General features: G+C 42.8%; 1 protein-coding gene across 6 annotated transcripts in view; it reads right to left on the reverse strand.

Moving 5' to 3' along the window:
- The window catches only part of CTPS2 (CTP synthase 2), a 126,623-nt gene that overhangs the window by 91,999 nt on the left and 11,559 nt on the right, over window positions 1-23,065 (reverse strand). For all 6 annotated transcript variants that reach the window (XM_061177805.1, XM_061177804.1, XM_061177806.1 and 3 more), the window contains 5 exons: window positions 22,366-22,536; window positions 20,121-20,221; window positions 11,363-11,479; window positions 11,002-11,085; window positions 10,054-10,134 (listed from right to left, as the gene is read on the reverse strand). In XM_061177805.1, coding sequence (XP_061033788.1) covers window positions 10,054-10,134; window positions 11,002-11,085; window positions 11,363-11,479; window positions 20,121-20,183 — 345 coding nt within the window. In that variant the 5' untranslated portion in view covers window positions 20,184-20,221; window positions 22,366-22,536. The remainder of the gene's footprint in view (window positions 1-10,053; window positions 10,135-11,001; window positions 11,086-11,362; window positions 11,480-20,120; window positions 20,222-22,365; window positions 22,537-23,065) is intronic.

Consider the following 23,065-nt stretch of genomic DNA (forward strand, 5'->3'; position numbering starts at 1 on the left):
CTCATATGAGAAAAAGCAATGTGCTGACAGATGTAGAAAACAAACTTATGGTTACTGGGGGGGTGGGGGGGAGTAGTGGGGGTAGGATATTGGGAGATTGGGATTGACATATACACACTACTGTATATAAAATATAGATAACTAATAAGAACCTACTGTATAGCACAGGGCACTCCATACTCTGTCATGACCTATATGGAAAAAGAATCTAAAAAAGAGTAGATAGATATATGTATATGTATAGCCGGTTCACTTTGCTGTACAGCAGAAACTAACACAACATTGTAAATCAACTATACTCCAATAAAAATTTTTTTTAAAAAAAGCAGTGTGCTAAAAAATGGCTAAGGAGGGAGGGGCAAGATGGCGGAAGAGTAAGACACGGAGATCACCTTCCTCCCCACAGATACATGAGAAATACATCTACACGTGGAACTGCTCCTACAGAACACCCACTGAACGCTGGCAGAAGACGTCAGACCTCCCAAAAGGCAAGAAAATCCCCACGTACTTGGGTAGGGCAAAAGAAAAAAGAAATAACAGAGACAAAAGAATAGGGACAGGACCTGCACCAGTGGGAGGGAGCTGTGAAGGAGGAAAGGTTTCCACACACTAGGAAGCCCCTTCGTGGGCAGAGACTGCGGGTAGCAGAGGGGGGAGGCTTCAGAGCCACGGAGGAGAGCGCAGGCACAGGGGTGCGGAGAGATTCCCGCACAGAGGAGCGGTGCCGACCAGCACTCACCAGCCCGAGAGGCTTGTCTGCTCAGCCGCCGGGGCGGGCGGGGCTGGGAGCTGAGGCTCGGGCTTCGGTGCTAGCCGGGAGGGAGTCCGGGAAAAAGACTGCAGCTGCCGAAGAGGCAAGAGACTTTTTCTTGCCTCTTTGTTTCGCGGCGCGCAAGGAGAGGGGATTCAGAGCGCCGCCTAAACGAGCTCCAGAGACGGGCGCGAGCCGCGGCTATCAGCGCGGATCCCACAGCAACAGGGACGCAGAGGGAAAAACGGAGAGATTCCCGCACAGAGGCTCGGCGCCGAGCAGCACTCACCAGCCCGAGAGGCTTGTCTGCTCACCCGCCGGGGCGGGCGGGGGCTGGGAGCTGAGGCGCGGGCTTCAGTCGGATCCCAGGGAGAGGACTGGGGTTGGCTGCGTGAGCACAGCCTGAAGGGGCTAGCGCACCACAACTAGCCGGGAGGGTGCCCGAGAGGAAGTCTGCAGCTGCCGAAGAGGCAGGAGACTTTTTCTTGCCTCTTTGTTTCGCGGCGTGCAGGGAGAGGGGATTCAGAGCGCCACTTAAACGAACTCCAGAGACGGGCGCGAGCCGCGGCTATCAGCGCGGACCCCAGAGATGGGCATGAGACGCTAAGGCTGCTGCTGCCGCCACCAAAAAGCCTGTGGGCGAGCACAGGTCATTCTTCACACCGCCCCTCCCGGGAGCCTGTGCAGCCCGCCACGGCCAGGCTCCCGTGATCCAGGGACAACTTCCCCGGGAGAGCGCACAGCGCGCCTCAGGCTGCTGCAACGTCACGCCGGCTTCTGCCGCCGCAGGCTCGCCCCGCCTCCTCCGTACCGCTCCCTCCCCCGGGCCTGACTGAGCCAGAGCCCCGGAATCAGCTGCTCCTTTAACCCCGTTCTGTCTGGGCGGGGAACAGACGCCCTCAGGCAACCTACATGCAGAGGCGGGTCCAAATCCAAAGCTGAACCCCGGGAGCTGTACGAACAAAGAAGAGAAAGGGAAATCTCTCCCAGCAGCCTCAGAAGCAGCGGATTAAAGCTCCACAAACAACTTGATGTGCCTGCATCTGTTGAATACCTGAATAGACAACGAATCATCCCAAATTTAGGAGGTGGACTTTGGGAGCAGGATATATTAACTTTTCCCCTTTTCCTTTTTTTGTGAGTGTATATGTGTATGCTTCTGGGTGAGATTTTGTCTGTATAGCTTTGCTCTCACCGTTAGTCCTAGGGTTAGGTCCGTCCATTTTTTTTTTTTTTTTTTTTACTTAAAAAAATTTTTGTTCCCTAATAAATGTTTTCTTAATAATTTTTTCCTTATTTTCTATTTTTAAAAAATTAAAAAAATTTTTTAATAAGTTTTTTCATATTTTTTATTTTAAAAAATTAAAAAAATTTTTTTTCTTAATAAATTTTTTCTTAATTTTTTTCTTATTTTTAGTGTAAAAAATTAATAAATCTATTTTTAAAAATTAAAAAAAAATTTTTTTTCTTAATAAATTTATTCTTAATAATTTTTTTCTTATTTTTTATTATAATTGCTTTATTTTATTTTATTTTATCCTCTTTCTTTCTTTCTTTCCATTTTTTCTCCCTTTTATTCTGAGCCGTGTGGATGAAAGGCTCTTGGTGCTCCAGCCAGGCATCAGGGTTGTGCCTCTGAGGTGGGAGAGCCAACTTCAGGACACTGGTTCACAAGAGACCTCCCAGCTCCACGTAATACCAAACAGCGAAAATCTCTCAGAGATCTCCATCTCAACATCAAGACCCAGCTTCACTCAACGACCAGCAAGCTACAGTGCTGGACACCCTATGCCAAACAACTAGCAAGACAGGAACACAGCCCCATCCATTAACAGAGAGGCTGCCTAAAATCATAATAAGGCCACAGACACCCCAAAACACACCACCAGACGTGGACGAGCCCACCAGAAAGACAACATCCAGCCTCATCCACCAGAACACAGGCACTAGTTCCCTCCACCAGGAAACCTACACAACCCACTGAACCAACCTTAGCCACTGGGGACAGATACCAAAAACAACGGGAACTACGAACCTGCAGCCTGTGAAAAGGAGACCCCAAACACAGTAAGATAAGCAAAATGAGAAGACAGAAAAACACACAGCAGATGAAGGAGCAGGGTCAAAACACACCAGACCTAACAAATGAAGAGGAAATAGGTAGTCTACCTGAAAAAGAATTCAGAATAATGATAGTAAGGATGATCCAAAATCTTGGAAATAGAATAGACAAAATGCAAGAAACATTTAACAAGGACGTAGAAGAACTAAAGAGGAACCAAGCAATGATGAAAAGCACAATAAATGAAATTTAAAATACTCTAGATGGGATCAATAGCAGAATAACTGAGGCAGAAGAACGGATAAGTGACCTGGAAGATAAAATGGTGGAAATAACTACTGCAGAGCAGAATAAAGAAAAAAGAATGAAAAGAACTGAGGACAGTCTCAGAGACCTCTGGGACAACATTAAACGCACCAACATTCGAATTATAGGGGTCCCAGAAGAAGAAGAGAAAAAGAAAGGGACTGAGAAAATATTTGAAGAGATTATAGTTGAAAACTTCCCTAATATGGGAAAGGAATTAGTTAATCAAGTCCTGGAAGCACAGAGAGTCCCATACAGGATAAATCCAAGGAGAAACACACCAAGACACATATTAATCAAACTATCAAAAATTAAATATAAAGAAAACATATTAAAAGCAGCAAGGGAAAAACAACAAATAACACACAAGGGCATCCCCATAAGGTTAACAGCTGATCTTTCAGCAGAAACTCTGCAAGCCAGAAGGGAGTGGCAGGATATACTTAAAGCGATGAAGGAGAAAAACCTACAACCAAGATTACTCTACCCAGCAAGGATCTCATTCAGATTTGATGGAGAAATTAAAACCTTTACAGACAAGCAAAAGCTGAGAGAGTTCAGCACCACCAAACCAGCTTTACAACAAATGCTAAAGGAACTTCTCTAGGCAAGAAACACAAGAGAAGGAAAACACCTACAATAACAAACCCAAAACATTTAAGAAAATGGGAATAGGAACATACGTATCGATAATTACCTTAAATGTAAATGGATTAAATGCTCCCACCAAAAGACACAGACTGGCTGAATGGATACAAAAACAAGACCCATATATATGCTGTCTACAAGAGACCCACTTCAGACCTAGGGACACATACAGACTGAAAGTGAGGGGATGGAAAAAGATATTCCATGCAAATGGAAATCAAAAGAAAGCTGGAGTAGCAATTCTCATATCAGACAAAATAGACTTTAAAATAAAGACTATTACAAGAGACAAAGAAGGACACTATATAATGATCAAGGGATCGATCCAAGAGGAAGGTATAACAATTGTAAGTATTTATGCACCCAACATAGGAGCACCTCAATACATAAGGCAAATACTAACAGCCATAAAAGGGGAAACCGACAGTAACACAATCATAGTAGGGGACTTTAACACCCCACTTTCACCAATGGACAGATCATCCAAAATGAAAATAAATAAGGAAACACAAGCTTTAAATGATACATTAAACAAGATGGACTTAATTGATATTTATAGGACATTCCACCCAAAAACAACAGAATACACATTTTTCTCAAGTGCTCATGGAACATTTTCCAGGATAGATCATATCTTGGGTCACAAATCAAGCCTTGGTAAATTTAAAAAAATTGAAATCGTATCAAGTATCTTTTCCGACCACAACGCTATGAGACTAGATATCAATTACAGGAAAAGATCTGTAAAAAATACAAACACATGGAGGCTACACAATACACTACTTAATAACGAAGTGATCACTGAAGAAATCAAAGGGGAAATCAAAAAATACCTAGAAACAAATGACAATGGAGACACGACGATCCAAAACCTATGGGATGCAGCAAAAGCAGTTCTAAGAGGGAAGTTTATAGCAATACAAGCCTACATCAAGAAACAGGAAACATCTCGAATAAACAACCTAACCTTGCACCTAAAGCAATTAGAGAAAGAAGAAAAAAAAACCCCAAAGCTAGCAGAAGGAAAGAAATCATAAAGATCAGATCAGAAATAAATGAAAAAGAAATGAAGGAAACAATAGCAAAAATCAATGAAACGAAAAGCTGGTTCTTTGAGAAGATAAACAAAATTGATAAACCATTAGCCAGACTCATCAAGAGAAAAAGGGAGAAGACTCAAATTAATAGAATTAGAAATGAAAAAGGAGAAGTAACCACTGACACTGCAGAAATACAAACGATCATGAGAGATTACTACAAGCAACTCTATGCCAATAAAATGGACAACCTGGAAGAAATGGACAGATTCTTAGAAATGCACAACCTGCCGAGACTGAACCAGGAAGAAATAGAAAATATGAACAGACCAATCACAAGCACTGAAATTGAAACTGTGATTAAAAATCTTCCAACACACAAAAGCCCAGGACCAGATGGCTTCACAGGCGAATTCTATCAAACATTTAGAGAAGAGCTAACACCTATCCTTCTCAAACTCTTCCAAAATATTGCAGAGGGAGGAACACTCCCCAACTCATTCTACGAGGCCACCATCACCCTGATACCAAAACCAGACAAAGATGTCACAAAGAAAGAAAACTACAGGCCAATATCACTGATGAACATAGATGCAAAAATCCTCAACAAAATACTAGCAAACAGAATCCAACAGCACATTAAAAGGATCATACACCATGATCAAGTGGGGTTTATTCCAGGAATGCAAGGATTCTTCAATATATGCAAATCAATCAACGTGATACATCATATTAACAAATTAAAGGAGAAAAACCATATGATCATCTCAATAGATGCAGAGAAAGCTTTCGACAAAATTCAACACCCATTTATGATAAAAGTCCTGCAGAAAGTAGGCATAGAGGGAACTTTCCTCAACATAATAAAGGCCGTATATGACAAACCCACAGCCAACATTGTCCTCAATGGTGAAAAACTGAAACCATTTCCACTAAGATCAGGAACAAGACAAGGTTGCCCACTCTCACCACTATTATTCAACATAGTTTTGGAAGTGTTAGCCACAGCAATCAGAGAAGAAAAAGAAATAAAAGGAATCCAAATCGGAAAAGAAGAAGTAAAGCTGTCACTGTTTGCAGATGACATGATACTATACATAGAGAATCCAAAAGATGCTACCAGAAAACTACTAGAGCTAATCAATGAATTTGGTAAAGTAGCAGGATACAAAATTAATGCACAGAAATCTCTTGCATTCCTGTATACTAATGATGAAAAATCTGAAAGTGAAATTAAGAAAACACTCCCGTTTACCATTGCAACAAAAAGAATATCTAGGAATAAACCTACCTAAGGAGACGAAAGACCTGTATGCAGAAAATTATAGGACACTGATGAAAGAAATTAAAGATGATACAAATAGATGGAGAGATATACCATGTTCTTGGATTGGAAGAATGAACATTGTGAAAATGACTCTGCTACCCAAAGCAATCTACAGATTCAATGCAATCCCTATCAAACTACCACTGGCATTTTTCACAGAACTAGAACAAAAAATTTCACAGTTTGTATGGAAACACAAAAGACCCCGAATAGCCAAAGCAATCTTGAGAACGAAAAATGGAGCTGGAGGAATCAGGCTCCCTGACTTCAGACTATATTACAAAGCTACAGTAATCAAGACAGTTTGGTACTGGCACAAAAACAGAAATATAGATCAATGGAACAGGATAGAAAGCCCAGAGATAAGCCCACGCACATATGGTCACCTTATCTTTGATAAAGGAGGCAAGCATATACAGTGGAGAAAAGACAGCCTCTTCAATAAGTGGTGCTGGGAAAATTGGACAGGTATATGTAAAAGTATGAAATTAGAACACTCCCTAACACCATACACAAAAATAAACTCAAAATGGATTAAAGACCTAAGTGTAAGGCCAGACACTATCAAACTCTTAGAGGAAAACAGAGGCAGAACACTCTATGACATAAATCACAGCAAGATCCTTTTTGACCCAGGTCCTAGAGAAATGGAAATAAAAACACAAATAAACAAATGGGACCTAATGAAACTTAAAAGCTTTTGCACAGCAAAGGAAACCATAAACAAGACCAAAAGACAACCCTCAGAATGGGAGAAAATATTTGCAAATGAAGCAACTGACAAAGGATTAATCTCCAAGATTTACAAGCAGCTCATGCAGCTCAATAACAAAAAAACAAACAACCCAATCCAAAAATGGGCAGAAGACCGAAATAGACATTTCTCCAAAGAAGATATACAGATTGCCAACAGACACATGAAAGAATGCTCAACATCATTAATCATTAGAGAAATGCAAATCAAAACTACAATGAGGTATCATCTCACACCGGTCAGAATGGCCATCATCAAAAAATCTAGAAACAATAAATGCTGGAGAGGGTGTGGAGAAAAGGGAACACTCTTGTACTGTTGGTGGGAATGTAAATTGATACAGCCACTATGGAGAACAGTATGGAGGTTCCTTAAAAAACTAAAAATAGAACTACCATACGACCCAGCAATCCCACTACTGGACATATACCCTGAGAAAACCATAATTCAGAAAGAGTCATGTACCAAAATATTCATTGCAGCTCTGTTTACAATAGCCAGGACATGGAAGCAACCTAGGTGTCCATCATCGGATGAATGGATAAAGAAGATGTGGCACATATATACAATGGAATATTACTCAGCCATAAAAAGAAATGAAATGGAAGTGTTTGTAATGAGGTGGATGGAGTTAGAGTCTGTCATACAGAGTGAAGTAAGTCAGAAAGAGAAAAAGAAATACAGTATGCTAACACATATATATGGAATCTAAGGGAAAAAAAAAAGGTCATGAAGAACCTAGTGGCAAGATGGGAATAAAGACACAGACCTACTAGAGAATGAACTTGAGGATATGGGGAGGGGGAGGGGTGAGATGTGACAGGGTGAGAGAGTGTCATGGACATATATACACTACCAAATGTAAAATAGATAGCTAGTGGGAAGCAGTCGCATAGCACAGGGAGATCAGCTCAGTGCTTTGTGACCACCTAGAGGGGTGGGATAGGGAGGGTGGGAGGGAGGGAGATGCAAGAGGGAAGAGATATGGGAACATATGTATATGTATAACTGATTCACTTTGTTATAAAGCAGAAGCTAACACACCATTGTAAAGCAATTATACTTCAATAAAGATGTTAAAAAAAAAAAAAAAAACTACAATGAGGTATCATCTCACACCGGTCAGAATGGCCATCATCAAAAAATCTAGAAACAATAAATGCTGGAGAGGGTGTGGAGAAAAGGGAACACTCTTGCACTGTTGGTGGGAATGTAAATTGATACAGCCACTATGGAGAACAGTATGGAGGTTCCTTAAAGAACTAAAAATAGAACTACCATGCGACCCAGCAATCCCACTACTGGGCATATACCCTGAGAAAACCATAATTCAGAAAGAGTCATGTACCAAAATATTCATTGCAGCTCTGTTTACAATAGCCAGGACATGGAAGCAACCTAAGTGTCCATCATCGGATGAATGGATAAAGAAGATGTGGCACATATATACAATGGAATATTACTCAGCCATAAAAAGAAATGAAATGGAGGTGTTTGTAGTGAGGTGGATGGAGTTAGAGTCTGTCATACAGAGTGAAGTAAGTCAGAAAGAGAAGAAGAAATACAGTATGCTAACACATATATATGGAATCTAAGGAAAAAAAAAAAAAGGTCATGAAGAACCTAGTGGCAAGATGGGAATAAAGACACAGACCTACTAGAGAATGGACTTGAGGATATGGGGAGGGGGAGGGGTGAGATGTGACAGGGTGAGAGAGTGTCATGGACATATATACACTACCAAATGTAAAATAGATAGCTAGTGGGAAGCAGCCGCATAGCACAGGGAGATCAGCTCGGTGCTTTGTGACCACCTAGAGGGGTGGGATAGGGAGGGTGGGAGGGAGGGAGATGCAAGAGGGAAGAGATATGGGAACATATGTATATGTATAACTGATTCACTTTGTTGTAAAGCAGAAGCTAACACACCATTGTAAAGCAATTATACTTCAATAAAGATGTTTAAAAAAAAAAAATGGCTAATAGACTAGCCTGTGGACTGATGAGATAGAACATTCTTCAGAATCTATAGTTATAAAGAAAATAAACTCAAGAATTCCCTGGCGGTCCAGGGGTTAGGACTCGGCACTTTCACTGCTGTGGCCCAGGTTCAATCCCTGGTCAGGGAACTAAGATCCCGCAAGCCGTGTGGCATGGCCAAAAAAAAAAAAAGAAAAGAAACTCCATACGGTTCAAAGTTTGGACTGTATCATCTGTTCTCAGAGCTCTCAGCAACCCAACTCTAAAAGCTGTATCCTTCTATTTCGGAAACCAGGTTAAATGTGTGTGATACCCACACCAAGTACTATTTACAAAAAACAACGGAACAAAACCAAAATGGCTTGATGACACACAGATATAGGAGAGTGCTTTAAGCCTGCCATCACATTTTTCAAAGGAGTTCAGACTTGTGCACTGACCCTGAAGCATCAGGCAGTGAATACATCAGCCTGCTCCTGAGACTCAGAAATCTGATTAGGTGGTTTTTAGGCTTCAGAGAACCCCGAGCTAATCTGAAGAAAACAAAAGGTTTCTGCCAAACCTCGCCCTTTTCCTGAGCACCCGTCATATCACTTTTTAAACTCCAATCCCTTGTGCCTGAGCCTTACTGCAAACAAGAGACAGAGATAAGCAGATGAAAGAGAAAAGAAAAGCCGGCTCTTGGATACCCAGGTGGAGAGTCCTGCAGAACAGAGGACCTGAACCCACGTCACAGTGGTTTTTGTAGCAATGAACTGAACTGAGGCCACTGATGTAATCAGAAGTGATAGTGTGAATGTCACCGTAATGTGTGGTTTGGGGTGAGTTAAGCTGTAACAAGTACAAAAGAGAAATCAAAGTAAAAGCCATAAGTGTCCTGGAAAGACAAGATAAAGAGACGATAAGCAGGCTTCAAATGGTTCTCTCTCTAGAGGTTGGACTGCGAGTTAAAAAAACAACCCACCTGGTTTTGTACCTATAATTAAAATTTAAGGAGTGAAACACACAATCTATTTCAGGAGTCTCAAGACTGTTCACTTAAGGGCAAGGGAGCCGTAGTTGCATATGAGTCCCCCAAATCTTTTATAAATGTTGTGAAAAGTAATACGATAATTTAAGAGGTGTAAAATGCTGGCATCAGCAGGAGTGCCTGCAAGGCATTCAAATCTAAAGGGCAGCACTAACCTGTTCAGGGTTCACATGACAAAACATAGAAATCTTTTCCTTCACAGCCATTTCGATGGGCGTTGAACTTCGGCAGACAATCTGTCAAAGTCAATTACGCACGGGTTAGCAGACAGGAATTGGGCTGTTCACACCGCCACTGATTTTCAGGAGGACGCTACGTTAATTTTGCTCCAGGAGACTTGACCGAGTGGGCATTTCTCCATCCTGGGCGTTCCACTGGGCTACGAGAAATTGGTCTGAGCACTAATACAAGCAAGTGTAATCAAACTCAACACAAATCCATCGGTAGGAAATGTCAAGGCATTTCCAGCGAACAGACTCGAGGCTCACAAATGTTACTTCTGTAAAACTACAAGAATAGAGCCAGACCAAGGGTTGGCAAACTTTTCTCTAAAGGGCCAGATGGTAAAAGCTTTAGGCTTTGCAGGTCATGCAGCTGCTGCCCTGACTCCTCATGGTACCGCCACGAGCAAAGGCAGCCAGAGACAAATGCGGACAATGAGTGGTAGTGTGTCGTAGAGAAACTTCCTTTACAGGAGGCAGGTCTGCAGGCCCTTACTTGCCAGCCTCTGATCTAGACTACTGGCAATAACTGGATTACTGCTATGAATAAGAGCAGGGGTAGCCCGACCTAGCAGGCTCACAGGAAAATCTCCCAGGTCCCACCTTCCTCTAAGGGACCCAGGGACCACACAAATGACAGGACATTGCACTTGCCCAGATGTCAGTGTGGCCAATCAAATGAGGACCTGGAGAAGAAGAGATGGCCAATTTAGAAATGTGTGAAGCGACACTTGAGGATGAGGGAATAAGCCTTCCCCAGCTCCCAGATACAAAAAGCTCAGTCATAGAAACCATTTGAGAGCTAGGAAGGACTTAGATGATGTTATAGTTTAAGAAATGGAGGTCCTATTCCAAGAAACTTACCCACTCTCTTTAACTCACCAGATCGGGAGACAGGCCTAACCCCCTCAGCGCACGGACACTGTTTTGTGTGGGTTTGGTTTTCTGTTCTCCAGTAGCACTGGGCTGAAAAGAAATGGGTCACTGTCAGTACACTGGACATCTAGCTCTTCTGGATAATGAATGGCTTCCTGGTTTAAAATGTGGAGTAGGGGGCTTCCCTGGTGGTCCAGTGGTTGACTCTGCACTTCCACTGCAGGGGGTGCAGGTTCAATCCCTGGTCAGGCAACTAAGATCCCACATGCCACATGGTGCGGCCAAAACAAAAAAAAAGTGGAATAAACGGAGTATCATAGGAAGACCTACAGGAGTTGCTGACTACACACTTATCTGGAAAGCTCACCTGTGGGACAAGGCTAACATGGATATTACAGAAATTCTCTCTTTTTGCTTTAAACTGGAATTGTCTGAACGCTTCCACAAATGGCATTCCTTCAATGTCTCCAATGGTGCCACCCAGCTGGGAATGGAAAAAAAAGACACAAGAGATCAAATAGCTTCTGTGGTACACAGACTAACAGAACAATTCTTAATACACTAAGCGTGAGAACTGATGTCCCCCGAAAATGGGGGATCACTAATAGGCTGTCAACCCTTCATCTCATCAAGACTGAAAAAAAATTTTTTTAAAGAAAAGGAGCGGGACTTCCCTGGTGGCGCAGTGGTTAAGAACCTGCCTGCCAAGGCAGGGGACACAGGTTCGAGCCCTGCTCTGGGAAGATCCCACATGCCGCGGAGCAAGTAAGCCTGTGCGCCACAACTACTGAGGCTGCGCTCTAGAGCCCGCAACCCACAACTACTGAAGCCTGTGTGCCTAGAGCCCGTGCTCCGCAACAAGAGAAGCCACCGCAATGAGAAGCCCATGCACTGCAATGAAGAGTAGCCCCCGCTCGCCGCAACTAGAGAAAGCCCGCGTGCAGCAACGAAGACCCAACGCAGCCAAAAATAAATAAATAAATCAATTTTTTTTTAAAAAGGGTTTGTTTAAAAAAAAAAAAAAAGAGCACTTTAAGAAAAGAGAAGGGAATTCCTAAGCAGATAAAAAGATCCAGAATATACACCACAGAGGAGTGAGATCGGTTAGTTTCTACCTGTGGTCCCGTTGGAAGGGAGAATTCAAATCCGGTGACAATATGAGAAAAGGGAGAGCCATCTGGTTCTGCCCGGTGTGAAACAGTTAGCATTCCCTCTCTCTCTCTCTCTCTCTCTCTCTCTCTCTCTCTTCATGAACACACACACACAAACAAACACACATACACACACACACACACACACCTGTATGCAGCTGAACAGTCTCCTTGTAATGGTGGTACTACCAGAATTAAATCACTTGACCTAAAACATGCTGGCTCTCTGAAAGAAGTAGTACCAAAAGCCCCGAGAATATTCCTGACAGTAATCCTTTGACAAATGTTAACTTAATTTACATTGTACTTCCAATAAAGTTACTTAAGCATTTTACTTTAGACAAGAATAAAATTCACCTTAACGCATTCGTCCTCACCATATTTAAATACTTAAAGATTATCACCCAGATTTTTTAATTAACTCTTTAGCATTTGAGCATCTACTACAGGCTCAACACTTTAAATGAGCTGCTGGGAAGAACTTAAGAAAACCTGCTCCTGAGGAGCTCGGAATTTAGCGAGGAGAATAAGGCAGAGCTAAAGAACAATAAAGCAAGAGCAAAACTTGAGCACCAAGTGGAATGATCTGGATGCTGAGGAAGAAGAGATCATGGTGGGCCCAGGCCCAGGATTCACCATCTTCCCTGGCTTCAGCTACTCGACTGGGTCCAAAATCTTCTTGCAGCCCTGACCTCTCCTCCCAGCGCCGCTGGGCTTTGAAGCCAACTTGTCCGTGACATCTTGGATGGATCAGTAAGTATTCAAACTTACCATGGCCCAAACTGAACTCCTGGTCCCCACAGCCCTGGGCCTGTTTGTCTGGGGGCTTCTCCCTCATCTCAGCAACAGCATCTCCTACCACTAACTGGTTCAAGCTAGAGGTCTGGAAATCATCCTCCATTCCCGCCTTTTCCTCACCCAACCCTGTCCAGTGAGCTGTACCTCCAAAACATTCTTGCAAATCTCTCCACTGCTATTTCCACCACTACCACCCTAGACGCCCAAGCCAACACCATCTTTTGCAGGGATTATGGCAATCGCCTAAGCCTGGGGTGGCTAAGATGGCCTGCTGCCCATTTTCACACATGAAGCTATACTGGCACACGGCCACGCCCACCCACACGTCACCTAAGGCTGCTTGGGCACTGCAATGGCAGAGTAGAGTAGCTTTGACAGAGACTCTCTGACCTGCAAAACTAAACATATTTACTATCTGGCCCTTTACAGAAAAAGTTGGCTGCCCCCAATTTTTTTTTTTTTTATAATACCAGCTTATCAAACTGATCAGTAGACAGAACTGAAGATTATCACAATAATTTTTTTTAAATTAGTTAATTAATTTATTTATTTTTATGGCTGTGTTGGGTCTTCGTTTCTGCGCGAGGGCTTTCTCTAGTTGTGGCAAGTGGGGGCCACTCTTCATCGCAGTGCGCGGGCCTCTCACTGTCGCGGCCTCTCTTGTTGCGGAGCACAGGCTCCAGACGCGCAGGCTCAGTAATTGTGGCTCACGGGCCCAGCCGCTCCGCGGCACGTGGGATCCTCCCAGACCAGGGCTCGAACCCGTGTCCCCTGCATTGGCAGGCAGATTCTCAACCACTGCGCCACCAGGGAAGCCCCGGCTGCCCCCAATTTTAATGGCCTCCCAGCTTCCACCCTCTCCTGTCCTACCAACCATTTGTCATACAGCAGCAGAGTGACCTTTTAAAACTCAGAATACATCTCTCCCATGCTTATAACCTTCAGCAGCTCACTGCTTCACTAAAAATAAAATCTAAACTCCTTTAGGCAGCCAACAAAAGGCCCTACACGATCTGACCCTGAAACATATCTCTAATCTCATCTCATGCCCCACTCCCACCTGCCCCTTTCCCACACCCCTACTCCCCCAGCCTCCACCTCTGTGCTTCAGCCCCACTGGCCTTTTAGGTCCTCAGATGGGTCACGCTCTTCCTTCCTGCCCCTTAGGCCCTCCTACCCACCTTCTTCACCTACACCTTACTTCCTTTTTATCCTTCAGCCCGGGGAGCTGTGTCCCCCTCAGAGAGCCCAACCCTGACCACCCACCTAAAGCACCCTGTCTCTGCCCTTCCTAGTAACACAGCACAAGTTGCCATTATTTTATTTGAGTCCTTGTCTCCTGTCTCTCTACCCCACTGGGCTGTAAGGCCCATGAGGGCAGGAACTTGCCTGACGTATCTCCAGCACAAGTCCAGAGCCCTGCACACAGCACTGGGAGTTTAGGTTAGTGGTCAGGACAGGACAGAACGGTCTTGAAATTCAATATAAGCCCTAGGTCACAGCGTTCTAGTACCTGTTACCATAATTACAACAGAATCAAACTAAGAAGTCTGAGGATTTCATTGCTACAGAAGAAATTATTCTTTACTAACTTTAACTAAGATAACAAAACATAATTAAAATTCAATTCTCCTGGCTATGGAACAGATAGAAATATATGATCATTCTGTAAGTGAATGACAAACTTAATTATGAAAATCCAAGAAATAAAACATGAAATCAGGAAACTGGCAGGGGGTGAGGGGTGTAAGTGCTCACTAACTATAATACACCAGAATCCAATGGGGGGGAAAAATGTAGGAAAAAAAGAGGTCTGCACTTAAACTAAACCATAAGGACGCATTTTCTGGTTTTTGATGGGGGCTATTCTGGGAGTAAGCAGGGAATCCGGAAAAGGAGGCAAAAGCTTTAAACGTTATCTGCTTCCACCCCCACTGCACCCTCTCTGCCAATCTGGAAAGTCCCATTTCTCCTCTGGTTCACCATTATCGTCATTGTGATCAGAAACTTTCAGTGTTATTACTAGAGTAGTCCTAAGTTAATTCTTTCCTCGCACAACAGGGAAAATATCACCCATAACAACATTTTAAGATCTATCCAAAGCCGAAACTGAAGCAGCAGTCAAACAAATTTTTGAGATGTGCAATGTCCATTTTGCCTTTAAGGAAAGGAATCTTTCTCTGAAAGTTGCTGAGAGAGTAAATCTTAAAAGTTCTCATCACAAGAAAAAAAACATTTTGTAACTATGTGAGATGATGGATGTTGACTAAATTTATGATGGTCATCAATTCACAATCTAGGGACTTCCCTGGTGGCGCAGTGGTTAAGAATCCGCCTGCCAGACACTATAAAACTCTTAGACGAAAACATAGGCAGAACACTCTATGACATAAATCACAGCAAGATGCTTTTTGACCCACCTCCTAGAGAAATGGAAATAAAAACAAAAATAAACAAATGGGACCTAATGAAACTTCAAAGCTTTTGCACAGCAAAGGAAACCATAAACAAGACCAAAAGACAACCCTCAGAATGGGAGAAAATATTTGCAAATGAAGCAACTGACAAAGGATTAATCTCCAAAATTTACAAGCAGCTCATGCAGCTCAATATCAAAAAAACAAACAACCCAATCCAAAAATGGGCAGAAGACCTAAATAGACATTTCTCCAAAGAAGATATACAGATTGCCAACAAACACACGAAAGAATGCTCAACATCACTAATCATTAGAGAAATGCAAATCAAAACTACAATGAGGTATCACCTCACACCGGTCAGAATGGCCATCATCAAAAAATCTACACATAATAAATGCTGGAGAGGGTGTGAAGAAAAGGGAACCCTCTTGCACTCTTGGTGGGAATGTAAATTGATACAGCCTCTATGGAGAACAGTATGGAGGTTCCTTAAAAAACTAAAAATAGAACTACCATATGACCCAGGAATCCCACTACTGGGCATATACCCTGAGAAAACCATAATTCCAAAAGAGTCCATAATTCCAAAAGAGTCATGTACCACAATGTTCACTGCAGCTCTATTTACAATAGCCAGGACATGGAAGCAACCTAAGTGTCCATCGACAGATGAATGGATAAAGAAGATGTGGCACATGTATACAATGGAATATTACTCAGCCATAAAAAGAAATGAAATTGAGTTATTTGTAGTGAGGTAGATGGACCTAGAGTCTGTCATACAGAGTGAAGTAAGTCAGAAAGAGAAAAACAAATACCGTATGCTAACACATATATATGGAATTTAAAAAGAAAAAAAAATGGTTATGAAGAACCTAGGGGCAGGACAGGAATGAAGATGCAGATGTAGAGAATGGACTTGAGGACACGGGGTGGGGGAAGGGTAAGCTGGGACGAAGTGAGAGAGTGGCATGGACATATATACACTATGAAATGTAAAATCGATAGCTAATGGGAAGCAGCTGCATAGCACAGGGAGATCAGCTTGGTGCTCTGTGACCACCTAGAGGGATGGGATAGGGAGGGTGGGAGGGAGACGCAAGAGGGAGGAGATATGGGGATATATGTATAGCTGATTCACTTTGTTATAAAGCAGAAACTACTCCAATACTCCAATAAAGATGTTACAAAATTAAAAATTAAAATTAAAAAAAAAAAGAATCCACCCGCCAATTCAGGGGACACAGGTTCAAGCCCTGGTCTGGGAAGATCCCACATGCCACGGAGCAACTAAGCCTGTGTGCCACAACTACTGAGCCTGCGCTCTAGAGCCCGCAAGCCACAACTACTGAAGCCCGCGCGCCAAGAGCCCGTGCTCCACAACAAGAGAAGCCACCGCAATGAGAAGCCCGTGCACCGCAACGAAGAGTAGCCCCTGCTCGCTGCAACTGGAGAAAGCCCGCATGCAGCAACGAAGACCCAACGCAGCCAAAAATAAATAAATTAAATTAATAAATAAATGGGAAAAAAGCAAAATTAAACTGGAGAAATTAATTTTAACACTATATTTTATGTAGCAGAGTATATCGAAAATATTATCATTTCAACATCACCAATTTTTTTAAAATTATGAGGCACTTTACATTCTTTTTTTTTTCATACTAAGTCTTTGAAGCCCAGTTATATTTTAAACTCACAGCACATCTCAGTTTGGATGGGCTACTTTCACATGCTCAACAGCCCCATGTGGTGAGTGGCTACCATACTGGACAAGGTGGTACTCTGCAACAAATAACCACTGTAAACCAAAGGTGTGAGGGTTTGTCCGACCCTTTGCTGGGCTTGAATAAAATCAGTCTTGGGCTGATCTTTAAGATTTTGAGGACTTCCCTGGTGGTGCAGTGGTTAAGAATCCGCCTGCCAATGCAGGGGACACGGGTTCGAGCCCTGGTCCGGGAAGATCCCACATGCCACGGAGCAGCTAAGCCTGTGCACCACAACTACTGAGCCTGCGTTCTAGAGCCCGCGAGCCACCACTACTGAGACCACGTGCCACAACTACTGAAGCCCGCGTGCCTAGAGCCCGTGCTCTGCAACAAGAGAAGCCACCGCAATGAGAAGCCCACAAACCGCAACGAAGAGTAGCCCCCGCTCGCCGCAACTAGAGAAAGCCCGCGCGCAGCAACGAAGACCCAACACAGCCAAAAGTAAATAAATAAGTAAATAAATTTATTTTTTAAAAAAAGATTTTGAAATTGCTAAATGGCACCTTCAAGTTGACATTAAAAAGTTTTTTTTCAAAAAGTAAAATAATGCATGCACATGGTTAAAAACCAAATTGTACAGCAGAGCTTACAATAAAAAGCAAGAGTTCCCTGCCCCACTCTTCCCTCTCCCAAGTCTGATTCCCCAAGGCAAGCGCTTTATTTTTTTATTTACTTTGTTTATTTATTTTTGGCTGCGTTGGGTCTTCGTTGCTGTGCACAGGCTTTCTCTAGTTGCGGGGAGCGGGGGCTACTCTTCGTTGCGGTGTGCGGGCGTCTCATTGCAGTGGCTTCTCTTGCTGCAGAGCACGGGCTCTAGGTGCACGGGCTTCAGTAGTTGTGGCTCACAGGCTCAGTAGTTGTGGCTCGCGGGCTCTAGAGCGCAAGCTCAGTAGTTGTGGTGCATGGGCTTAGCTGCTCCGCATGTGGGATCTTCCCGGACCAGGGTTCGAACCCATGTCCCCTGCACTGGCAGGCGGATTCTTAACCACTGCACCACGAGGGAAGCCCGGCAAGTGCTTTAACTTCTTTGTTGGGATTTCTTCTGGTAGTTACCTCCATATCTCTAAACCAAAGCTCATCCATCTCAGCTCTTCCTCAACTTAGCTATTTCAGACACCCTGCAATGAACGTAGGTGTACTTCCTGCTGTGACAGATGAGGATGCAGCTCTCTGGTACCCCCATCCCCAGATACCAACCTCAGTTGTTAATTCTACTGGTTACTTTCCTAACCTGAGATACTTTTTTGCTTCTTTTTCAGCCAAATACTAACAGTATCTGTAGACCCTCGCAGTGTAAAATGAGGTTCTGCCCTCCCTCCTTCCCCTCCAGCACTCCTCCACCCCCTCCACCTCACGACCCCTCTTTTCAAAGTTGATGACACATTCCTGCTTTTAAGGTTCCTCTGATTCATCCTGGAGATGGGTCCTAAAAACTGAAAATCAATAAAGAGAGTGACCGTGTAAGTCTCCTTCCCCGTAGAGTCAAGCTATGCCCCGGTTTACATCTTTGTTCTCATATCAGATGTTATTCTCCTGACACTTTTACCTGCCTTTCTCTTTTCTCAAACTATTTGTCTTTAAATTGCCTCGATTTGTTTGCAAACTATTCACTGTATTAGATATTAAATTTTTTTAAAGGAAGCAAGCTTAGTTATGCAGACATGGTCAGTTTATAAAACTTCATCAAGCTATACATCTGTGATATGTGCACTTTTCTGTGTTTATGTTATACTCCGATTTTTAAAAATTATAAAGGAAGCATCCTCTCTTTCCTCATAAATTGTGAAGGAAGAAATACAAAGGGAGAGAAAATTTTATATAGCACACTTATACACTTACATTAAGTTTATCAACCATACCATTATAGTAGCAAAATATATAATTAATGTATGATAGTACAGCACATTTACGTTAAGATTATCAGCTCTACTATTAACAAAATGGATCTTGTGGGTAGCATAATATCTATTTGCAAACACTGATAACGATGACAATAATAGCAGCTAACATGTTTATTGAGCACCTCCTAAATGCCAGACACGGCCAAGTGCTTTTTACATTATTATATATAATTCTGGCAACAACCCTGTTATTATTATCTTGTTGTTATTACAATATTACACTATCATATTGTTATAGATGAGTACATTGACACTTTGAGAAGTAACTTGCCAAGTCATACAAGCATCTTAACAATGGTTAATAATTTTCCAGCACTTAGTATAGATCCGACACAATCTAAGCACTAAACGTATTGGCTTATTTAATCCTCAAAACATTATCCCCACTTGGTAGATGAATAAATTGAGGCACAGAGTAGTTAAGCAAACTTGTCCAAGGTCACCCAGCTGGTAAGTGAACCAGCTGGGCTATGAACCCAAGCAGTCTGGCTCCAGACTCTTAACCACTAAGCCATACACCACTTGGGGGTCAGGGCAGAAATGTGAACTTGGGGAGTCTGCCTCTAGGAACCAAAATGTTCATTATTCTGCTGTCCTGCCTGGCAATTAGGTCAACTGACCTTCAGATAAGGAGTAGATGGACGTTATTCTCATTCTGCACATTGAGAGGAAGGGAAGCAGTGAACAAGTGGCAAGTACAAATACTATGCTCTTTCTTTAAACAGCTAATACTCACTTCTCACCTCCAAATCACCTCTACAGTCGGACTTCCCTAACTTGGTCTCTCTCTAGTTCCAAAGCACTTTGCAAACAGCACTCAGTAGAATGCATTCTGTGACTGATCAGTCCTCACTCGCAGACTGCTGCACGCCCACCCCAGGAGTAATCACCCAGTTTAAGCCAATCTTGCCCACTGACTTGTGACCACAAAAGCAGGGACCATCTATGTCGCTCCCTGCTATAATCCCACCTCCTAGGCCGGTGTCCAGCACACATGAGGCCATCTACACATATCTGTTGAATGAATGAAGATCAGCTGCTTAAAAACCCATAAGGATATAAAATTATAAAGAAAAGTTCCATGCTTGCCTCAATAACACATATTTGGGGCTCTTCCTTATGACCATCCACAGGCACCATGGCTTGATTCATAACCCACTCCTGGACAGCATCAGTAATGTGAGGGACAACTGTAGAAGGAAGTAATAATTAGCACAAAAGCTTATTTCACGGTCATGGTCATGAGAAATGAATGTATTAGTGTCTTTAGACCTCCCAAATAACCTGAAAGCCACCTGGCAAATTAGACAAGCTACAGTCCTCACATTATTATCCATCTCACTGAAATTAATACTATAGACGCAACATAGGTTTAGTCATTTAAATGTTATGCCATTTCTCTTGAAATCGACCAACCACAGAGAAACAGAGAGCAGAAGTGCCATCTTTGATGCCATCTATGGAAAACACCTATATTGCCAACTAAAAACTGTGCAAGGAGGGCTGCCAAGGGTGCTGAATACTGGACTCCAAGGGGAAGAAGGTCTCAGAGTGGCCCAGCCCTGCAGACCCTGGGCAATTCGCCAGCCAGTGTGGAAGGGTCACTCAGAGGGTGTAGACGAAGCCTGCATGCTGACCAGGGGCCTGAGGCTGCTAATCTCAGCCGAAGAGACAAAAAGATGCAGCCAACTAACCTAATGTGACGTACGAAGCAGGAATGTTGGCCTCTGGGAAGCTGACGCGGACAGCGTCTGTCACCTGCTCCACCGGCACCCGCAGCTCCCTGGCCCCCCTGCTCCCGCGAGGCGGGAGGAAGTCGTCTCTGATTGGTGCGGTTGGAACGACCCACCACGCATGCCCAGCCCGACCCCTTTCTGGGAGGGCGGGGTAGGTCCGACTCTGCCTCCACGTGGGCAGCGCAGGGATCAGGGGTAAAGGCCCACGTCTGGGGCCTTGCCTTCTCCCCAAGTTTGGGACGTGGCAGGTATGAGGAAGCAACTCTCCCTCCCGCGGGTCTTCCCTATACCTACACTTGGGGGAAAACTATTAGAAAGTACAATTGTAGCTAAGATCTAAACCACACCGTCCAGTGTCAGCAGTAACATAGCTGATCTTTTGATCTCCATCTGTCCAACTTCTTTATCTACTTCTCAGCTGCTTTCCAACATGAAGGTGATTTAAAGGGGATGGGGAATTAGCACTTTTACCCTACCACGTAGGAACTTATGAATACAAGCGGGGGGGGGGTGGCCTGCGGGTCTCTCTTCGAGGACAAAAGAGAATAAGAACCATACCCCCCATGGAAAGGGTTGGTGAAAAAAGGGTCATATCATGCTGCCCTCCAGTTCAATCCGCGCCCCCCCCCCCCACTTCCCCCCATCACTGTTCTTCTTCAAAGGGGAGTAATCATCATCCATGCAAAGATACCAGAAAAAAGTAAAAAAAGAACATATTAAATAAAGGACAGACAAAAACAAACCAAAATAAATCTATACCCCAATCGGATTTGTGATGAATAAATGGTTCCCCATGGATTTTATAAATAAAAGCTAAAGAGAGAAAGAGAAAGAGGACAGATACATGGACTAAAGGAAACAATGACATTAGTTAAAAAAAAAAAAAAGACTGATGAAAATACAATCAGGAACATGGAGGATGAACTTGAAACCTTTGAGGAAAATGAAAAGTAAAAGTTTGTATGGTGACATCGTGGTGATCATTTTGAAATGTATAAAAACATCAAACCACTATGTTGCATAACAGGAACTAACATAGTGTTGCAGGTCAGTTATACTTCAAAAACAAACAAACTCATAAAAAAGACAGATCAGATTTGTGGTTATGGGGCAGGGGGGACTGGATGAAGGTAGTCAAAAGGTACAAACTTCCAGTCATAAGATAAATAAGTACTAGGGATGTAATACACACCATGATAAATATAATTAACACTGCTCTATGTTATATATGAAAGTTGTTGAGAGTAAATCCTAAGAGTTTTCATCACAAGGGAAACATTTTTGTCTATTTCTTTAATTTTGCATCTATCAGAGATAATGGATGTTCACTAAACTTATTGCGGTCATCATTCCATGATGTATGTAAGTCAAATCATTATGCTGTACACCCTAAACTTATACAGTGCTGTATGTCAATTATAGCTCAATAAAACTGGAGGAAAAAAAAAAAAGAGAAGGAAAGAAAAGGAGGAGAAAACAGGGATTTGAAAAGGATTGGAGCTTGTAGAGCACAGGGACCCCCTCATCTTCAGGTCTATTTTGAGCAGGGTGTGAGTGCTCAGCACACAGGGCCCCCTAATGTTTGTGGAATATAATACCTTGTACTGTTTTCCCCAGGTAATCGCCACGCCTCTCTTTATTGATCACATGTTGATATATCTTCCCAGTGGTGATGTTGTTGTCTTTATAAAGATTAATATCCAAGAACCTTTCATAATTTCCAAGGTCTAAATCAACTTCTCCACCATCGTTTAAGACAAACACTTCACCTGGGATAAAAAGGCAATGTAAAAATTAAAGATTTGCTTCCAGTAGATTATTTTTCAAAGATGAGCACAATATATAAAAGAGCTGATAAAAGACTTATTTATAAGCCATAGTGTATCACCATTCCCATATTTCGATGGGAAAATTTAGCAATTCGATTCTATCCATGAAAGTGCATTGGAAAAATTCTGGTATTCTATTACGGTAGTTTTAAATGCTTACTGAAATTCTGTCCTCAAGATTTAGCTTTTCCAAACTCATCATATACCACATGAAAAAGGGACTTTAAAACAGCAATTTTTAAAACAAATAGCAATTGACTTCAAAGCATCAGTATCCCGGACTCCGAAATTGGCGTAAGAAAATTTTCATTGATTCCAGTCTTGGGTAAAGTCACTATTAAACAGACAGTAGATGAAAAGCAGGGCCTCCACTAGCCCACGGGGCGACTTGGTGAAACTGAGGCCAAAAAGAAAGTGAGCAATAAGCCACCTGCACAACAGCACCGTGAAGAAGGATATAGATGAAGAC

The sequence above is a fragment of the Eubalaena glacialis genome, chromosome X, assembly GCF_028564815.1.
Source record: "Eubalaena glacialis isolate mEubGla1 chromosome X, mEubGla1.1.hap2.+ XY, whole genome shotgun sequence".
In the NCBI taxonomy this organism is placed as follows: domain Eukaryota; kingdom Metazoa; phylum Chordata; class Mammalia; order Artiodactyla; family Balaenidae; genus Eubalaena; species Eubalaena glacialis.